Raw genomic sequence first — 21,409 nt, forward strand, 5'->3', positions numbered from 1 at the left:
TATAAAGTGGGACCCTGCCATGCAAAAATCCCGCCCCCAAACCCTTTCCAAGTAAAATTAAAAAAAAAAAAAAAAGAAAAAACAGGAATGGGTCACTCGCCGGTCTCTCCATGCCTTTCCTCAGACATCTCTCTGGTTAGGCAAAATCCAAATGCAAAGCCCCCCACCCAAGCCACATCCTTCCACCCACCTGCTACCTTTCTGGCGACAAGACAGCGATATGCTCACACCGCAATGCTGGCGGCTCCCAGCGCTGCTCTAACAGCAACACGGGAAGTTACTGTCAGAAGGAGCTCTTATAGCGCTTCCTTATTTATAGTATATGCTTTGCTTTTTTTTTTTTTTTTTTTTATCACCTGCCTTCAGCAGGCCTTGGAAAGGCAATTTAGAACCTTAAATAAGCAAAGAATGTGCATTTTCCTTCACATTGTGGTATAGAGTTTAAAGATCAAAAGGGAAGTATCTTCATTCTTACCATATCTGTCATAGTTTTTGGATAGACATCACAAATCCTTCATACTTAATTTTGATTACCTCTGGGACAATGGTTTTTGACAGATAAACTCTTTAGACGAACTGTAAAAGAAAAAGTCTTAAAAATAAACTTAATGGGGAGCAACGACTATAAACAAAAGATTTTTGACAGGAGTGTCACCATAACTGAACTACGCACACACATCTGAGCACGCCCTGTTATCTACTGGGTTTTTTTCTGCCATTTTCCACCTCGTTTTTATTCTAGTTGGGGGTGGCCAACTCTGGTCCTGCAGCCACAAAACGGGCCTGATTTTCAGAACACCCGCGATGAATACGAATGAGATAACATTTGCATACAATGGAGGCAGGGCATGCAAATCTCCCTCTCGTGCATATATTCATTCCTAAAAAGCAGGCCTGTTTGTGGCTCTCAAGGACTGAAGTCGGCCACCCCACTCCTAGTTTATCACCTTCGTGACTTGCTCGTTTTGTTCACCTCTATTTTAACGGAAAATGGGTCATCAGAACAACTTTTCTTGGATTTCTTTGGGAAAACTGCAGCAACTTTGCTCCATGGAAAAGGAAGTCTATTTCCTGAAGAAAATAAAGAGAGAGAAAGCAGGGCAACTCCGAAAATGAGCGATGGCAGGAGGTAGCTAAGAGACATCGGCAGAAGACTGACATGGAAGAAACCCTTTCTTTCTAGATGAACAGCATCCACTTTCTCTCTCAGGCTAATTATGCCCTCAGGGATGATCTTGAGAAGAAAATTAAGTTAAATCCATAGCAACCAATTATTGTTAAATAAATGAAACAATCTGTTTTAAACCACTGTGCTAAAGCTTTTTTGCTTATAAAAAAGGACTGATGTGCTGATCCCATGACAGAGAAAACTTTTAACAAACAGCTCTCTGGAAGGGATTTATTCTCTTATAAACTGGGTGTGTACAGTGCTGCAGCCAGGGAGGGCAAGACGTTTGCTGCCCCAGTGCTCCCTACGGAGAGGCGAGTGGAACAGCAGCGGGCTGCCAGCCAAGAGCACGGAGGGGTGGGGGAGACAGGGGGTGCTAGGAAGGACACAGAGAGGGAACACTTCTATAGCCAGGGCCCTTGGAAGACAGCCGGGGGACCAGGAAGGGGCAAGAAAAGGTACTGGGGTAAGGCTAGGTGAACAGCAACAGTGCGGAGACCCACCCCCCCCCCCCCCTTCCTGCATCTAGCACAGACCATGGGGGAGGCTTCTCTCTCTGAGGCAGGCAACACAAGGCAGCCAGTGAATAAAGGGAGAGGAGGAGGAGGAGGCAGGGACGGCCACAACAGCAGCCGACAGGACAAGCGGAAATGGGGTTGCTCTGGTGCCATTAGATTAGGTGACATCTGGGCTGGTGGCTCCTTTTGCTATAGTTAAAGCCCAGTCCCTCCAATGCTGAGAAAAGAAATAAGGGTGGCTGAAGAAGTGACGTATAAATAAAATCAAGGAAATGCATTACTCAGACCATAAAATAAGGATGGTCTGGGAAGTATTTGGGGGGAATAGCACAGCGTGGCCGTTCCATGCCCCAGGCCTGCTAGCACAGCACGGCTGGACGCGGGACAAAGATTACCAGTTAAAAAGATCAAGGTCTCCTCATCAGTGTTTGTTGGCCTCAATTTAATTTTAAGTGGTATTGCCAGAGACAGAGTTTGTTAAAAGCCGTTACCTATTCACCCACTTGGATAAATGGTTTGCATTAAACTATAAAAGTCAGTGATATTTAAAGAAACTGCTTGAAGGGATTATTCAGAGGCAGGGGTAGGGGGTGCTGATGAAGGGACACAGAAGTCTGTGCCATGTGTTGTGCAAAAGATTCACACAACCCACAAACTGGGAATGGGTGAGCAGATACTCCAAAGCCAAGAGACCTCAGAATTTAAGTGTTAGGGATATTTTCAACCCACTGATACTCCCCAAAATGCTAATGAAACAAAAATACAAAATTTATCTGAGTAAGGGGTCAATATGGAGGTAAATCTGTATCACACACAAAAGTTAAACCAATTTTCAAAGCAGACTTGCACGAATAAGTCCACTTTGAAAATTATCCCAGCAAAACTGTGCACACAGTTACACCTATTTGGTGTGCTTAATTTTGCTCAGAGAATTTACACACACACACTTTTTAAAAATCAAACAATATGCACACAAGCGCCAACACTGCTCAGACTCTTATCCCAGTAATGCACTTTTCCCTGTGCACATAAAAGTACATGCACACAGTGTGCATGCATGCAGATCGGTCATGGAGTTTTCTAAGGGCATCACAGAAGTCCTTTGAAAATTACCCTCCCTGGATAGGATCTCTTCAGGAAGTATATTTTTGTCATGTACTATCTCATTTTAGAAAAGCATTCATCCTTCAGTTGAATCCTGGTTCCGTCATGGGTCGATGGCATGCACAATGGAAAACTTAATTCACAGCAGAAAGAAATACACCAATTATACAGCCCCCTGGGGGCCCTTCTTAGAGTCTCTCTCTCTAGGCTTCCTTATTAACTGCCATCTTAGGCTCTACCCTCATCCTCTATATATTGATTCTGCCCTTAGGGATGGAGTACATGTGGCAAGAGTATGATGGAATGCACCATACAGACAAACGAATAAAGAGAGAATCTTTGCTCCAACCTTTAATCATCATGCTTGTTTTCACCCAAAGAAAGGAGAGGTAAACTTGTATGCGAGACAACAGACAGGATGGTAACACCTAGCAGCCAGGCTCAGGGTTCCCATTAGCTGAGTTTTATTCACTTGCGTGCTTAGTTTTAGGGGACTGAAAATTGCAGTTAAGTGCATTTGGGCCACCCTACAGACCCAGGTCCCAATTAAACTTTTTAAAAAATTAGCTCTGTGTGTCTGAAAAAAAAAAGCAATGGTTCCCTGTCTCTCTCTAACCACCAGAAATTTCTATCCATGGCAACCTTAATTCTCATGTTTTAGCACAATTGAGAATTAAAGAGATACCAAATATACATAAAAAATGCTTTTCAAAAGAGTGTAAGATTTTTTTTTATGAATGGAGTCCAAATTCATTTTGTGTGAAACTAGTTTAGTAAGATTGTATTTTTAATTTTAAAGTGCCCACTCACACGACACATGAAATATTCACACAAGGGCAACTCATCTGATGAGAAAAAAAGGTTGATTTTTACCCCTTCTATGACTATGGGAAAAAATCATTTTAATTTAAGGCCCCTAGAGATGTTTGCTGGCAGCTCAGCCAATAACATTTAAACCACCAAGTCTCCATGAGGCTCCTTGGCCAATGCAAGTAGTTGCGAGAATTTGTGCCCAGTCTGTGGACTAATGCTCCAGGCCCAGGAGCCTCCTTCAGTATGGAATTCCTAACCAAGCATTTAACCATTCATTCCAATAGCAATGCACTGACCGATCATCATAACAGTTTGGCCACACTAAAGAATACACAGCCTCAAAGCAGGCAGCAGTGCCGATATTCATGCTGGGCCAAGCCAGGAGGTACGGCACCCTTCATCCCTCCAACACCTTGGGAGGAGGAGGAGAAAGTGGCACACTGGTTTATTTGCTCAAGGCCCTGTACCCCCAACCCATCCCTCTCCAAGGTCTGACCCAAGTAGAAGGGCATGTCACAATGTGCTAATCCTTCAGATCTCAAAGGCTGTTGCATTTCACACCCAACAGTGTTCTCTTTGGCTGTTTGGTATCCCAAAAGGAAGTGAACATGGATTAAGGGTTTCTATTTTTTAAATAAAATGTTTTAAACCCAGAATTGGAGAAATTCCTAACCTAAAACTGTCTTTTTTTTTTTTTGTAACTATAGTTGGTAGGGTAGGGGAAGCTTGCATTGCTACACACATAGTAACTGCATGATTTCTACAAATGGGATGGAAGACCATTCCTAGAGCTGTTCATTTCTCCCTTTCAGCAGCACTAAATACACTGGGATGCTTTAGAGAAAAATAGGTCTTCTGACTATATCTCCTTATTCCTCTCCTTCACAATCGGGCCGATACAGTAAAAAACCGCGAGAGCGCGCCCACTCTCCTGTGCGCGCGATACAGTAAAAAAAATTTAAATTAGGCCCGGCGGTAAAAAGAGGAGCTAGGGACACTAGTGCGTCCCCAGCGCCTCTTTTCGGACAGGAGCGGCAGCTGTCAGCGGGTTTGACAGCCGATGCTCAATTTTGCCGGCGTCTGTTCTCGAGCCCGCTGAAAGCCACGGGTTCAGAAACTGGTCGCCAGCAAAATTGAGCGTCCGGTTTTTAACCCATGAGCCTATTTCAAATTTTTTTTAATTTTTTTTTTTTTTACTTTTTTAAACTTTCGGGACCTCCGACTTAATATCGCCATGATATTAAGACGGAGGGTGCACAGAAAAGCAGTTTTTACTGTTTTTCTGTGCACTTTCCCGGTGCCCGTAGAAATTAGCACCTACCTTTGGGTAGGCGCTAATTTCTGAAAGTAAAATGTGCAGCTTGGCTGCACATTTTACTTACTGAATTGCGCAGGAATACCTAATAGGGCCATCAACATGCATTTGCATGTTGCGGGTGCTATTAAGTTCGGGGGGGGGGTTTGGACATGCGTTTTGGACGCGCTATTACCCCTTACTGAATAAGGGATAAAGCTAGTGCATCCAAATGCCAGCTAACAGTGCGCTTGTACTGTATCGGCATGCACACATCTCTCTTAAGTATCTAAAGCAACGTACAGCGAGTTGCTGTTTACAGAAAGTGCTATTCGGTGCTCTGCAGCAGAATTTGTTTGCCCATAAGCTCTTATACATGTAGCAAACGTGAAAAATTATTTTGATATCCTGAGAAAATCTAACACAAAAAAACCAGAGTTGCATCTACAGCAAAAAAAATAATTCACTGTAGATGATAGAGGAGAGCCTGATTACAGTTTGCAGGCAGTAGAAATGCATTTCAATAAATTCTACAACTAAAACATGCTCTAAAGATTGGCTGAACCACTCGTACCTGGGAGGAATCAGTAAATTAAGTTAGCATCTGCTGTGATTACAATTATTTTGTTTTGATTAGTTTACGGTTGCCACGCTCACTAAAGCTGACAGACGTTTTTATAGCCTAAAATAAAGTCAACTCTAATCAAACCTAACTTATAATTAAAAACACTGACTGTATGCCATTATATTTTCACTGAATAGGGTGATCGGGGAAAACCAGCAGGCTGGCTAACTGGATAGCATATTGAGAACCGGTTTTTGAGTTCTGAAGAGACCAATAAGGAAAGCAGCAAGCTTACAGCCATTAACCTTGGGCTGCGCTGCTTTTGTCAGACTAAAATCAGGAAGACTAATTTCAGTAAATTCCTGCTTCTAAAGTTCAGCTTTTTCAGTAAAATCTTCCAGCACAAAACGTATGAGCTGAAAAACATTTTGTTGTTTAATAGGTATGTGCATATATTAGAAAGAGAGCCAGAACAGAATAAAAGATGCCCTTCAAAAACTCTGCCTTCTTTTCTTGTTGTGAAGCTTTATTTGGTTTTTAATATGCAGCCTATTGTTTAGTTCAATCTGCTTGATCATTTGGGGAACTTATTAGTTTGGTGGGTTTTTATTTTTAATATGCAGCCTATTTGTTTAGTTCAATCTGCTTGATCATTTGGGGAACTTATTAGTTTGGTGGGTTTTTATTTTTGCATTGAACTGAACTGTTATTTTCTATTCATCGAACGGATTCTCGGTTGCTCCTTGACATCGGTGCAATAGCAGAAGGGCAAGTTATAATTTCAAACAAAAATAGCATCACGTCTACAGTCAGGAGGTTGCTCGGTTTGTACAGAACGCAGTGTAAAACCAGGCAAATCCAGTTTGGCAGGCGCAACATTTTTTTCCAAATATCTATCACAGCATGATGTGACCTATTTCGACCACTTTTGGGAGCAAAAGCTGCGTACCTCTACAGATAGAAACCCACCAAATGTATCTAACCACCGGGTTTACTCCATTTTTAAGAGGTCTCCATTTGAAGCAACAGAGTCCTTGGGATAAAAAGAAGTACGAGTCGCTGCACTTCCTGAACATGTCATCCTGTCCTTCCCCGCACATCTGAGTACCTGAACTAGAAATCAGAACAACTGGCACACACTGCTCCTCTACAGGCAAAGGGAGACAACACAAAGGCTGCATTTTCAGCTTGCAGAACAGTGTCTGAAAGCTGTTCTCCGACTGAAAAGAAACAGTTCTTGTGTAGATATTTATTTAGACATTTTAATTACCGTCGTTCCATATCAAGATTACAACGGTTAACAAAAATTTCATAATTTTAAAACAAAAATTAACACAAAACGAATGAAATCATCCAATACAAGTTAAACCGCATACTGAAAACATAAAATACAATGTATTCCGCATACTAAAACATAAGACAGCTGATACAGAAAATAATAACATATCTTATAATCAGTACATTGTAATCATGCTTCATTATGTTTGTCCTACACGCTTCCAGACCAACGATTTCTCATCATTTTTATTATTGACACTCATTACAATTTTATTCTTCAAGCTTTCAATTAAAATCTCTCGTTATTCTTGAGACTGTTTTCTTACACTCTCTTGATTTTAAGTAAGATTATATGTATTTTTAAAACAGCCATGTTTTTAGCTTACATTTAAATCTCTTTCTATCTGGTGTCAAGCCTAGTATCTCAGGTAGTGGATGCCAAAGCATTGGACCAGCTATAGAAGACACACGGTCTCTTACTTGGGTTAAATGTGCCCTCCGTATTGTTGGAACAAATCAGTAGACCTTTATTTTGTGATCTTAGTTCTCGCTGAGATGTGCATCATTGTAATGTCACCCCCAATCAGTCCACTACCACTTGTAGGAATCATTTTGAATATTAATGTTAATACCTTGTAATACATTCGTGACTGTACTGGTAGCCAGTTCAGTGACATCAGTGAGTGTGTTATGTGATCAAATTTCTTAGCTCCGAATAAAAGTCTAGCTGAGGCATTTTCTACTAATTGTAACGGTTTTAAGAGACATGCAGGGAGACCAAGCAGTAGGAAGTTACAGTAATCTAAATTTGAGAAAATGAGAGTTTGCAATACAGTACGAAAATCCTGGAAGGTTAATAAAAGGTAGATAGAATTCCCACATGGTGGCACCAGAGTGCAGAAGCCTCACCTTGTTTGATTAGAGAAATAATTTTGCTCCACTTTCAGGTTTAAATTTTTTGTGAAAATATTTACTGTATTTTGCGGTCCATAAGAAGCACTTTTTTTCCCCCAAAAAAGTGGGGGAAAAATGTCTGTGCGTCTTATGTAGCGAGTCTCCCTCTTCTCGCACCGTCCCCCCTCCTCCTCCTCCCAACTCAGCCCAATCAGTAGGGCGCAGGTCAAACATCAGCTGTTTGAACTGGATGTGCTACGGAGGCTCCTACAGTTCAAACAGCTCCCTGCCGGTTTGCTGTTCCCGGGGTGCCGCCGACCTTCGCAGTAAGATGCACCCCAGGGACAGCAGACCAGCAGGGAGCTGTTTGAACTGGAGGGGCTTCCGTAGCGCACGCGATTCAAACAGCTGATGTTTGACCTGCGCCTCACCGAGCTTCGCAGTAAGACGCACCCTGGGCCATTTCCTTCTTATTTGTATAGATATATTAGAAAATCATTTGACCTGCGCCACCATACTGATTGGGCTGATTTGGGAGGAGGAAGAGGAGGGGGACGGCGCACGAGAGGGAGAGACGCTACATTCGCTCCAGGGGGAGCTGCGTACAGAGCCCATCATGAGGACAGAAATTTTTTTTCTTATTTTCCTCCTCTAAATCCTAGGTGCATCCTATGGTTAGGGACGACTTATAGACCGCAAAATACGGTAACTTGCTCATCATAAGGGTGGGGAGGGGGCTGGTTGGAGATAGGAAAATACCGTCTCACTTATGACGACTCCCACCACACAGGCTGCTTTTCTTATATAGAATTTTACAACATCTCATTCCAAACAGCCTCACTCAATTAAAATGTGGTCCCTTCCTCAATTAATCCCACCTATAATCAACCTGGTTTAGTTCTCCCAATCATGGCCTCACTGCTTTAGTTCAAAGCCACTTATCTATGTCCAGTGCAGCACAGGCCTGGTGGTGCTATCAGACTGATTATTATAAATAAAGGAACAAACTTGCAGATTATAAATTATATGACTTCTCTATAAAACCACCTTTAGAATACCGGCCAGTTTAATGTAGGAGACACAAGGACAGCGGTTATTCCTGAAGGAGGACGTTTGTTCCAAAGCATTGCAATGTCGGGTGGAAGCTGAGGTTTGCACAAGAAAAGATTGGTTTTATCTATGTGCACCTGCGCTCCGATTAGCTGTCTCGGCATCTGGTTATGATAACAAGCTTAAGATACGTTCAGTTTGTATATTTTACCTAAGTTTTTATTTGCAAAGAAAAGAAAATATACTTAAAGAATTATTGGCTCATGACATGAACATTTGAATTTTTCACATTGACCAATGATTATACCTTTGTACATCTGGGGTGTCAGGAACTCGAGATTTCTCATGCCTGGTAAGTGCAGTATGGTGGTCACCAATAACATTTAAATAGTGAGACTTTTCCTATATCCAAGATACACATATTGAGAGTGAGATTTAAGTACATAAGTCAGCATTCTTTGCTGGTTATCGTATTTTATTTCACTTATATAAGAGCTATCCAAAGATATGCAGAAAGACTAAATTAATTCTTTGCTTCTGTGTTGACCAATGAGGGTGTTGGGGAGATACCGATTCCAAAGATGGTTTTCAAGGCTGATGAATCAGATGAACTGAATAAAATAACGGTGAACCTGGAAGATGTAGTAGGCCAGATTGATAAACTAAAGAGTAGAAAATCACCTGGATCGGATGGTACGCACCCCGGGGTTCTGAAGGACCTCAAAAATGAAATTTCAGATTTATTAATTAACATTTGTAATCTATCATTAAAATTATCCATTGTAACTGAAGACTGGAAGATGGCCAACATAACCGCAATATTTAAAAAGGACTCCAGGTATGATCCAGAAAACTACACGATGTTAGGTGAGAGCCTGACTTCAGTGCTAGGAAAAAGAGTGGAAACTATTCTAAAGATCAAAATCACAGAGCATATAGAAAGACATGGTTTAATGGACACAGTCAGTATGGATTTACGCAAGGTAAGTCTTGCCTCACTTTTTTGAAGGGGTTATTAAAATGTGGATAAAGGTGGATCAGTAGATGTAGTGTATTTGGATTTTCAGAAGGCATTTGACAAAGTCCCTCATGAGAGGTTTCTAGGAAAACTAAAAAGTAATGGGATCGGAGGCGATTTCCTTTCATGGAAAAGGGTAAACAGTGGAGTGCTTCAGGGATCCTTTCTTGGCCTGGTGCTTTTCAATATATTTATAAATGATCTGGAAAGGAATATGACAAGTGAGGTAATAAAATCTGCAAATGATACAAAATTATTCAGAGTAGTTAAATCACAAGCAGATTGTGATGAATTACTGGAGGTCCTTGCGAGACTGGAAGATTGGGCATCCAAATGGCAGATGAAATTTAATGTGGACAAGTGCAAGGTGTTGTATATAGGGAAAAATAACCCTTGCTGTAGTTACACGATGTTAGGTTCCATAATAGGAGCTACCACCCAGGAAAAAGATCTAGGCGTCACAGTGGATAATACATTGAAATCGTCGGCTCAATGTGCTGCGGCAGTCAAACAGAATGTTAGGAATTATTAGGAAGGGAATGGTGAATAAAACGGAAAATGTCATAATGTCTCTGTATCGCTTCATGGTGAGGCCACACCTTGAATACTGTGAACAATTCTGGTCGCCGCATCTCAAAAAAGATATAGTTGCACTGGAGAAGGTACAGAGAAGGGCGACCAAAATGATAAAGGGGATGGAATAGCTCCCCTATGAGGAAAGAATAAAGAGGTTAGGGCAGTTTAGCTTGGAGAAGAATGTCTAAGGGGGGATATGACAGAGGTCTGTAAAATTATGAGAGATCTAGAACGGATAAATGTGAATCGGTTATTTACTCTCTTGAATAATAGAAGGACTAGGGGCCACTCCATGAAGTTAGCAAGTAGCACATTTAAAACTAATCGGAGAAGATTCTTTCACTCAGAGAACAATTAAGCTCTGGAATTTGTTGCCAAAGGATGTGGTTAGTGCAGTTAGTGTAGCTGGGTTTAAAAAAGGTTTGGATAAGTTCTTGGAGAAGTCCATTAACTGCTATTAATGAAGTTGACTTAGGGAATAGCCACTGCTTATTACTGGCATCAGTAGCATGGGATCTACTTAATGTTTTGGGTACGTGGCAGGTACTTGTAACCTGGATTGGCCACTGTCGGAAATAGGATGCGAGGCTTGATGGACCCTTGGTCTAACCCAGTATGGCAACTTCTTATGTTCTTATAATTCTGATCATGAACATTTGTATCACAATAAAAAAAATGGATGCAAAAAACATGACTTTTTTTTTTTTTAAAGCAGCAGCACCAAAACACCAAAAAGCTGCATTTAAGTGTAGAGTAGCAATAATATATATGGGTGAAAACATGCTATATACAGGTAAAATGCTTAACAGACTGATATAATAATTTACCAATGTCTGGTATAAAAATTCTTTAATAACTTCAAAATAGGGGGAGGAAGTGACGTCACCAAAGGAGATGGCTGCCTGAGACCCGGGCTCCGCTCCACATCGGGGTATAAACGGTGACCATCCGCCCTCAAAGCGCAGTTTTTTCGCCGCGAAACGCTTCCCAACTTGCTCTGGAGTGCAGGGGAGAGCTCTCATGTCGCTGCGGAAAAAAAACCCCGGACCTGCAGCATTTTGCTTTTGCGGGAGCAGCCGAGCCGCAGCGGGACAAAATGGCCGACCACGTGGCCGCGGCAGAGAGCAAGGAGCACCAAACATCCACGGAGGAGGCAGAATCACCTGGGGCAGCCGTTGAGCATGCTGTGACTCGGGGAGACTTCCAGAGGTGGTTCGGGGAAATGAAAGAAGGGCTGGGGCACTTAAAATGTGAAATACAGCAGATCGCTGCTGACCTCCGCAGGGATTTTGCCGGACTGGGGGAGCGCATAGACACGCTGGAGAACCAGCATGAAGAACAATATTCTACTGTGATGTCGTTGCAAAAAGAAATGGGAACTATGAAGCAAAGTGTGAGGGATCAGGCGTGTTGGCTGGAGGATCTGGAGAATCGCTCCAGGAGGGGCAACCTTCGTTTTCGGGGGGTCCCAGAGGATGAAAAATACCAGGATTGCCATAAGGTGATCGCGGACATTTGTGCACAAATTTTGCATGATTCCCAGGCAGAGGAGACCCTCCCCGAGATCTTGCTGGATAGAGCCCACAGAGCCCTCACCAAGCCCAGAGGTAACTTTCCCAGAGATATTGTGGTCTGTTTCCACAGTTTTTCCATCAAAGAGAAAATTATGCAGAAAGCAAGGACACTGGAGGATTTTCACTGGCACAGTGCGAAAATAGAGATTTTCCAGGATTTGTCACCAATTACTATTAAGAAAAGAAGAGAATTTCGTGAGGTACTACAAGTTCTGCGAGCAGGGAATCACAGATACAAATGGCTGTTCCCTTTTGGCTTACAGTTTACAATCCAGGGAGTTTCATCCAGAGTATCTACGGTGGAAGAAGCGGCAAAAATCTTACAAGCGGCTGGTCTCATGACACTCACTCAGGCCGTTAAGCCCTCGGAGGAGACGAGGCCCTCTGCAAATACTACACAGCGCTGGCAGAGAGTCACTCACGGAGGAAAAAGGCTTCGCAGGAATATCAGTGATCACCGGGAGGCTCAAGATACAGGGACTTGAACAATTCCGCTAAGCCTACAGGTTTTTATCTACTGAGTTCGGAGGTCCAACCTGTGGGAGGACTGGTGCTGCAAGTACCGGGTTCACCCAGATGGGGTGGATCCTGCGATGAGCAAGTTTGTTTAATAAGGTTATTAAGTTTACTGCGTAATGTAAGCATACAGTTATTATGTTCGGATGGTCATCTGGTTTTGCATGGATCAGTAGCAGGAGGGGGAGGTGGGGGGCTCAGGGAAGTTAGCCAATTTCTGAATGGCGTTAGTCCTTCACAGACGGGGGATGAGGGTCGATGACTTGGGGAGGGGAGGGGGGGAGGGATGGGTCCAGGTATTCGGGTGGGGAGATAGGGCGGTAGCGGCAACTCTGCTAATTTTACCACCAGTGAGGCGATTGGGGACTTTGAGCGAGATCATGAGTGCTAGGAAATACAGGTATAGTCACAAACACATTGACCATGGGTGAAGTAAAGGTTATGTCCTGGAATGTAAAAGGGCTCAATACTTTCCACAAGAGGAAACAATTATTACAGGATGCGGTTAGGGATAAGGTACACATACTACTCTGTCAGGAGACGCATCTGCGCAAGAAATATGAGAAACTTATGATATCACACCATTACCCTGTACAATTTTATGCAGCGGCTAGCGTGGGTCATAAGTACGGGGGTGTAGGGATATTATTTTCTAAGGATCTGACAGTCGACACCGGATCTGTGGTGAGAGACGTAGAAGGTCGGTACATTATAGTGAAATTTAAGCTGGGTAACAATATGTATACAGTAGTTAATATCTATGCGCCCAATACAGGGCAGGGACCTTTCTTTGAAAAGCTATCGGAGACCTTAAAGCAGTGGGTGGAAGGTTCCCTCATAATTGGGGGGGACTTTAATCTGACCAGATACCCCTTTCTTGATTCTAATGGAGGGGGCGGCATAAGAACATAAGAACATAAGAAAATGCCATACTGGGACAGACCAAGGGTCCATCAAGCCCAGCATCCTGTTTCCAACAGTGGCCAATCCAGGCCATAAGAACCTGGCAAGTACCCAAAAACTAAGTCTATTCCATGTAACCATTGTTAATGGCAGTGGCTATTCTCTAAGTGAACTTAATAGCAGGTAATGGACTTCTCCTCCAAGAACTTATCCAATCCTTTTTTAAACACAGCTATACTAACTGCACAAACCAAATTCTCTGGCAACAAATTCCAGAGTTTAATTGTGCGTTGAGTAAAAAAGAACTTTCTCCGATTAGTTTTAAATGTGCCCCATGCTAACTTCATGGAGTGTCCCCTAGTCCTTCTACTATCCGAAAGAGTAAATAACCGATTCACATCTACCCGTTCTAGACCTCTCATGATTTTAAACACCTCTATCATATCCCCCCTCAGTCGTCTCTTCTCCAAGCTGAAAAGTCCTAACCTCTTTAGTCTTTCCTCATAGGGGAGTTGTTCCATTCCCCTTATCATTTTGGTAGCCCTTCTCTGTACCTTCTCCATCGCAATTATATCTTTTTTGAGATGCGGCGACCAGAATTGTACACAGTATTCAAGGTGCGGTCTCACCATGGAGCGATACAGAGGCATTATGACATTTTCCGTTTTATTCATCATTCCTTTTCTAATAATTCCCAACATTCTGTTTGCTTTTTTGACTGCTGCAGCACACTGAACCGACGATTTCAATGTGTTATCCACTATGACACCTAGATCTCTTTCTTGGGTTGTAGCACCTAATATGGAACCCAACATCGTGTAATTATAGCATGGGTTATTTTTCCCTATATGCATCACCTTGCACTTATCCACATTAAATTTCATCTGCCATTTGGATGCCCAATTTTCCAGTCTCACAAGGTCTTCCTGCAATTTATCACAATCTGCTTGTGATTTAACTACTCTGCACAATTTTGTGTCATCTGCAAATTTGATTATCTCACTCGTCGTATTTCTTTCCAGATCATTTATAAATATATTGAACAGTAAGGGTCCCAATACAGATCCCTGAGGCACTCCACTGTCCACTCCCTTCCACTGAGAAAATTGCCCATTTAATCCTACTCTCTGTTTCATGTCTTTTAGCCAGTTTGCAATCCACGAAAGGACATCACCACCTATCCCATGACTTTTTACTTTTCCTAGAAGCCTCTCATGAGGAACTTTGTCAAACGCCTTCTGAAAATCCAAGTATACTATATCTACCGGTTCACCTTTATCCACATGTTTATTAACTCCTTCAAAAAAGTGAAGCAGATTTGTGAGGCAAGACTTGCCCTGGGTAAAGCCATGCTGACTTTGTTCCATTAAACCATGTCTTTCTATATGTTCTGTGATTTTGATGTTTAGAACACTTTCCACTATTTTTCCTGGCACTGAAGTCAGGCTAACCGGTCTGTAGTTTCCCGGATCGCCCCTGGAGCCCTTTTTAAATATTGGGGTTACATTTGCTATCCTCCAGTCTTCAGGTACAATGGATGATTTTAATGATAAGTTACAAATTTTTACTAATAGGTCTGAAATTTCATTTTTTAGTTCCTTCAGAACTCTGGGGTATATACCATCCGGTCCAGGTGATTTACTACTCTTCAGTTTGTCAATCAGGCCTACCACATCTTCTAGGTTCACCGTGATTTGATTCAGTCCATCTGAATCATTACCCATGAAAACCTTCTCCATTACGGGTACCTCCCCAACATCCTCTTCAGTAAACACCGAAGCAAAGAAATCATTTAATCTTTCCGCGATGGCCTTATCTTCTCTAAGTGCCCCTTTAACCCCTCGATCATCTAACGGTCCAACTGACTCCCTCACAGGCTTTCTGCTTCGGATATATTTAAAAAAGTTTTTACTGTGAGTTTTTGCCTCTACAGCCAACTTCTTTTCAAATTCTCTCTTAGCCTGTCTTATCAATGTCTTACATTTAACTTGCCAATGTTTATGCTTTATCCTATTTTCTTCTGTTGGATCCTTCTTCCAATTTTTGAATGAAGATCTTTTGGCTAAAATAGCTTCTTTCACCTCCCCTTTTAACCATGCCGGTAATCGTTTTGCCTTCTTTCCACCTTTCTTAATGTGTGGAATACATCTGGACTGTGCTTCTAGAATGGTATTTTTTAACAATGACCACGCCTCTTGGACATTTTTTACTTTTGTAGCTGCTCCTTTCAGTTTTTTTCTAACAATTTTTCTCATTTTATCAAAGTTTCCCTTTTGAAAGTTTAGCACGAGAGCCTTGGATTTGCACACTGTTCCTTTTCCAGTCATTAAATCAAATTTGATCATATTATGATCACTATTGCCAAGTGGCCCCACCACCGTTACCTCTCTCACCAAGTCCTGTGCTCCACTGAGAATTAGATCTAAAATTGCTCCCTCTCTCGTCGGTTCCTGAACCAATTGCTCCATAAAGCTATCATTTATTCCATCCAGGAACGTTATCTCTCTAGCGTGACCCGATGATACATTTACCCAGTCACTCACGGAGGCACAGGAAAGGGTTAAAAAATTTAATGAGAGACTGGCAGCTCCTGGATATTTGGAGACTTCACCATCCTACCGAAAGGAATTATTCTTATTATTCATCAGCACATAAAACCTATACCCGCATAGATTACTTCCTAGTGGACAGGGACCTAGCTAACAAAGTATGTGCCTCCGATATATATCCCATTACATGGTCTGATCATGCGGCTGTCTCCCTTACTTTACATAAACTAGGACTCCAGACTGGTGATCGTTTTTGGCGCCTCAATGAGAGTTTACTAGCGGATGCTGATTATGTCACACAGCTTAAAGCAGAGATGGAAACATTTATAGTAGAAAATACAGATTCCGGGATATCCGCCAATGTGTTGTGGGACTGTTTTAAGGCTGTGGCAAGGGGTAAACTAATTGCTAGAGCGTCCCACTTATTGAAACAGAGAAACCAGAGACGGACTGAAATTCTACAATTATTGGGGAAATTGGAAATACGGCATAAGAGGGAGGGGGGTGCAGATGTAGCCAGGCAACTTGTGACCCTGAGAGAGGAATTGAAGTCCCTCTCGCTGGGGGAAATAGCTTTTCAAATGGACAGGGCCAAGCAGGAGTTTTTTGAAGGGGGCAATAAAGCCGGGAGGTTACTGGCTCGCCGGTTAAAGGTGAGGGCTGCCCAGAATCAGATTCTAAAAATCAAGTCCGAGTCTGGAGAGGTCCTTACTGATACCGATGCAATTCGTGAGAGATTTATCCAGTTTTATCAAAAATTGTACTCCCAGCAAAAAGAGATCAGGTAAACTGAGATAGATTCTTACCTTGCGGGTGTCACTTTGCCACGGGTGGAGAAGGTTCAACAAAGATATTTGAATAAACCTATCACGGGGGAGGAGGTGTCCAGGGCTATCACAGGATTGAAGTCCGGCAAGTCTCCCGGTGTAGATGGATATACCGGCAGTTTCTATAAATCTCTTAGGGAGGTGATTACCCCACTTCTGGTGGCAGCCTTCAACAATCTATTGCTGACTGGGGAAATAGCTAAAGATGCTAACAAAGCGGGGATCACTATCCTGGCTAAACCAGGTAGGGATGTCACCTTATGTGGTTCCTATAGACCCATTTCCCTAATTAATTTAGATCTAAAAATTTTGGCTAAAATCTTGGCTACTAGATTGGGACATGTGGCTCCCTCGCTTATAAACTCAGACCAAACGGGTTTTGTCCCAGGACGATTAGCGGGAGATAATGTGCGGAGGGTTGCAGACCTCATCTGGTATGCTAAGGTTAAACAATACCCCATGGTCCTTTTCACAGTAGATGCGGAAAAGGCATTTGACCTTGTCCACTGGGATTACCTTTTTTCAGTTCTGCATACGATGGGGATGGGTGGTAATTTCCTTACATGGATTAGGAGATTATATACCAATCCCAATGCGTGCATTAAGGTGAATGGGGGCTACTCTAAAGTTTTCCCGATTGAACGGGGAACCCGACAGGGCTGCCCTCTGTCCCCGCTATTATTTGCTCTATATTTAGAGCCCTTAGCAGAATATATCCGAAGTTCAAGAGAGATCCGGGGGATTAACATAGGCGGTCAGGACTACAAACTTTCGCTTTTCGCAGATGATGTGCTCTTTACGGTGGTGGATCCCTCAACTTCCCTTCCACCGTTAGTCAGGGCCTTCCACACATTCAGCAATGTATCTGGCTATAAATTAAATATGGACAAGTCTGAACTACTTAATATCACTCTCAACGCCGCAGAGGTAAGAGAGATACAACAAAAGTTCCCTTTTAAACTGGTCAAAAAATCTTTAAAATATCTGGGCGTTAGAATAGGGGCAGAACTTGGGGATCTATATTCTTTGAATTATGAACCAGCCTGGAATACCATTAAGGAGGATCTGCAAAAATGGGACAGACTGGAGTTGTCCTGGTGGGGGAGGATATCTACTATTAAGATGAATGTCTTACCCCGGCTTTTATATCTATTTCAAGTATTACCGATCCCTGTTCCATCCTCAGCTCTACGTTTGTGGCAGAGACACCTCTATCGCTTCCTGTGGAAGAGGCGACCCCCCCCAGGGTTAGCAGTAAGGTCTTACAACTGCACAAAGATAGAGGTGGATTGAGTGTACCCTGCTTGCAGTATTACTATGCTGCAGCTCAGCTACGGTACGTCATTGACTGGCATGTGGAGGGAAGTCATAAACGATGGGTGACTCTGGAGGGGGCCCTCCTGGGAGACTTACCCCCAAAGATGGTGGTCTGGCTTCCTCAGTCAGCACGTATACTGCCGAGGGAGGCTGTTCCATCCATTGCACATACTCTCGCGAGAGGAATTGGTGGGGGACCGAACGATATTCTTTAAGACCCCTATTTTTTATAACAAGTCTTTCCCCCCTGGGGTGTCTCAGGCCTTGGCCTCTCGGTGGAGGGCCCTTGGGTGTGAAGCATTGGAACAGGTGTGGAACCGGGGGGGTGATTAAGGAATTTTCTGAGCGCTCTACAGATTTCCCCTTATCGAGAACAGACCATTATTTCTATCTGCAAATTAGACACTACATATCACAACGCCCCGTTCTGTCCGACTTAGGTAAAGGTAAATCACTGTTTGAAGGTTTTTGTGACCATGCGAATCAACTTAAGAAGGCTTTACCTAGGATTTACACTCTACTTAACAAGGGTCTAGCAGTGCCCCCAGCACATGGTACTAATTGGGAAAAGGATTTGGGCGGAAAACTGTCGGAGTCCGAGTGGTCCGCATGTTACAGAGCGGCAAAGAAGGGGTCCGTGTCTGCTTCTATTATAGAGCAAAATTATAAAATGCTATACCGATGGTACTTGACTCCGATGAAATTACATAAATTCTATCCTTCAGTATCTGCTCAATGTTGGAGAAAATGCGGGCAACAGGGCACTTTTATACATATTTGGTGGGAGTGTGGCCTAATCCAGGGTTACTGGAACATGATCAGTGCGCTAATATTTGAGATTTTACAGGTGTCAATTCCTACTCAACCAAAAATATTTCTGCTTAACATATTTCCACCCGAATATGCTGAGGGGGACACTTATTTAATCCAGCAGATCACTCAGGCCAGTAGGTCGGAGCTGGCTATGCTCTGGCATCAGAAGGAGATACCGTCACGGGCCCGGGTACTTCAGCGCCTGACCAAAGTGTGGTATCTCACCCGGCTGACTGCCATTAAACAGAAGGCTTTGAAAAGCCACATGTCCCGGTGGAACTGTTTCGAACAATGGAAACGGCATCAGGAGGGGTAGATTGCGGAGGAGGGGATGTACTATGATGTGATTGAGTTTGTACCATTGTCCAGATTACTTCTTGTGTGGAGTGTCTGCCTGAGTGTGCCTCAACTATCTGGAGGGATTAGTAATTTTGGTAGCTGCCTTTATCGGGATGTTCTACCTGGGGCTTGAGGCATCCCAGTACTATGTTGTTCTTCCTGGTACTAGATGTTGCATGCTACGTGTTTGCCTCGCGTCAACAGCATGGGATGGGGGGGGGAGGGAATAAACACATAACGAAAGCATTCACATGCGAGTCTGTATTCCAAGCCTCATGTTTATTGTTCAACATTTCCTGTTTATTATAATTGTGTTACGTTTGCCATACATGTACGTTTTGAGAAATGCATACTTGATTTTTGTATGAATGCATAAATTACAAATAAAAAAAAATAAATAAATAACTTCAAAATATTTTCAAATATATATACAAAAAAAAATTGTTAAACTGCAAATTGCATTGCAGCATTCTGTCCAGATAAAGCTCTTTCTCTGTGTGTTTCCAGTTTGTCTGCTAGAGAACATCTGGATTACAAAGATCCCCAGAGGTTGGAATGAATGTGCCAAAACATGTCCAGTGTCAGGTTTGTGCACCAACGGTGGTTATTTCTTTGGATTTACCTGGCAATTAAGTTTGAATGCCTCTTAATATGAATCCTATGGAAAACATTTTTTGAATAATTTACTGCTGCTACTACTACTAAATCAACTCTATAGACTGTCTATTGTGTTTGCAGCACTGCGCAAACACAATAGACAGTCCCTTCTCAGTAGAGCTTACTGTCTAATCAAGACAAACATACAAGGCAAAGAGACTGGGAATTTCATTAATAAAATGTTTAAAATTAATAAGGCTGTAAGCGGGAGAGACTTTATTTACTGATGTCTGTGTATTAAATTACAACAATGCGATGCCAGCATTTTAGACACAATGCATTTTCTTCCATAGATATAGTACCAAGGCTATATTAACAGTTAAAATGCACCGTTTTGGAATTTTGGTGATACCGTTTCCAAAAATATTTTCACAGTTTTTAGCTTATTTTCTAAAGAGAAGGCGGCTTATGAGATCAGCATGTCTGTGTGTGCGCTCCCTTCCCCTCACCTCAATAATTTGTATGGTTAGTGTCTTTTACACGACACATCAGAGGGTCCAAAGAGATCCTGTCGGGATTGCTTTTTGTTAGCCATGTATATATGTGCGTGTGGATGCATACATGCTTCCCAGAAATTAGACTCCATTGGTTCTGCATGGAATTTCTTGTTTATTGTGATTTGACATTTTGAGGCAACTGCGTCATTTCATTGCTTTTGCATAAATATTTGAAACCACAAGTTGCTTCTTCAGAAGTCTCCATTGGGTCTTGAAAACTCCAGTACATTATGTTCTCTGAATAATTCTCTTCTTGATGCAATAAAAGATATTACAAACTGCAAAGACTCCTTTACATCAAATTGAAGGACTAGGCTGGGCCCAGTTTGATGGCCTAAGCGTTAGTGTTTTGACAGCAAAAAAAGAAAGTTCCTAATTCAACCCTGGTATCCTTCTGCTGCAGTTCCAGCCGCTGGACCAAATAATCCTTTTAAAATAGCAATTAACGATCAACCAAAATTAATGCTAAAATGAACTCTTGGCCACATGAAGTCATTTCAGTACTGGGCATATAAATGGATGCCCTCATTTTATCTTGATCCAACAGAAAATGTATTCTGAAAGCAAGAGATAGGCTGTGAAGGTTAAAGAGAGGGAGCAACCTAGTGGTTAGGATAATGGACTTGTAACCAAGAGATCTGGGTTCAAATCTACCACTGTCACTTCTTGTGGCCCTTGAGTAAGTGATTTTTATTTATTTATTTTTTTTTTTTTAATCTCCCACGCTTGTCATATCCACTTAAGACTGTAAGCTCCTATGCAGGCCCTCATTAGATCTATAAGTAAATTGTTCCCAATTGCCCTGTTTTACGATACAATATACTGCTAAGTATATCAAACCCACAGTGCTAGCTGTGCTCACCTTGTTTAGTAAGAGCATCTCGAAGAGCCGGGGTGATCATCTCTCGGATTTCGCCATCTTGGCCCATTGCATTCTTTTCTTGAAATGGACCAACCTTTTCAGACCTTTCTGCTAGCTCTCGCTCCTTCTGTTTCAAATTCAAGACATAAATTCCAAAATGTTAGCTACAACTCTCATACAAAGGCTAAGGGGCTTTTGACAGCTAGAAAATGTGAAAATGCATTTAGCTGTGGAAAGTTAAAGGTTTGCAGTTTACAAAATAAGAAATTGGCCCCTA

General features: G+C 42.3%; 1 protein-coding gene across 1 annotated transcript in view; it reads right to left on the bottom strand.

Moving 5' to 3' along the window:
• The window catches only part of LOC115096939 (S-adenosyl-L-methionine-dependent tRNA 4-demethylwyosine synthase-like), a 279,452-nt gene that overhangs the window by 168,843 nt on the left and 89,200 nt on the right, over positions 1–21,409 (bottom strand). Inside the window, exon 8 of the mRNA XM_029612261.1 lies at positions 21,133–21,259. Coding sequence (XP_029468121.1) covers positions 21,133–21,259 — 127 coding nt within the window. The remainder of the gene's footprint in view (positions 1–21,132; positions 21,260–21,409) is intronic.

This window comes from Rhinatrema bivittatum, chromosome 8, assembly GCF_901001135.1.
Source record: "Rhinatrema bivittatum chromosome 8, aRhiBiv1.1, whole genome shotgun sequence".
In the NCBI taxonomy this organism is placed as follows: domain Eukaryota; kingdom Metazoa; phylum Chordata; class Amphibia; order Gymnophiona; family Rhinatrematidae; genus Rhinatrema; species Rhinatrema bivittatum.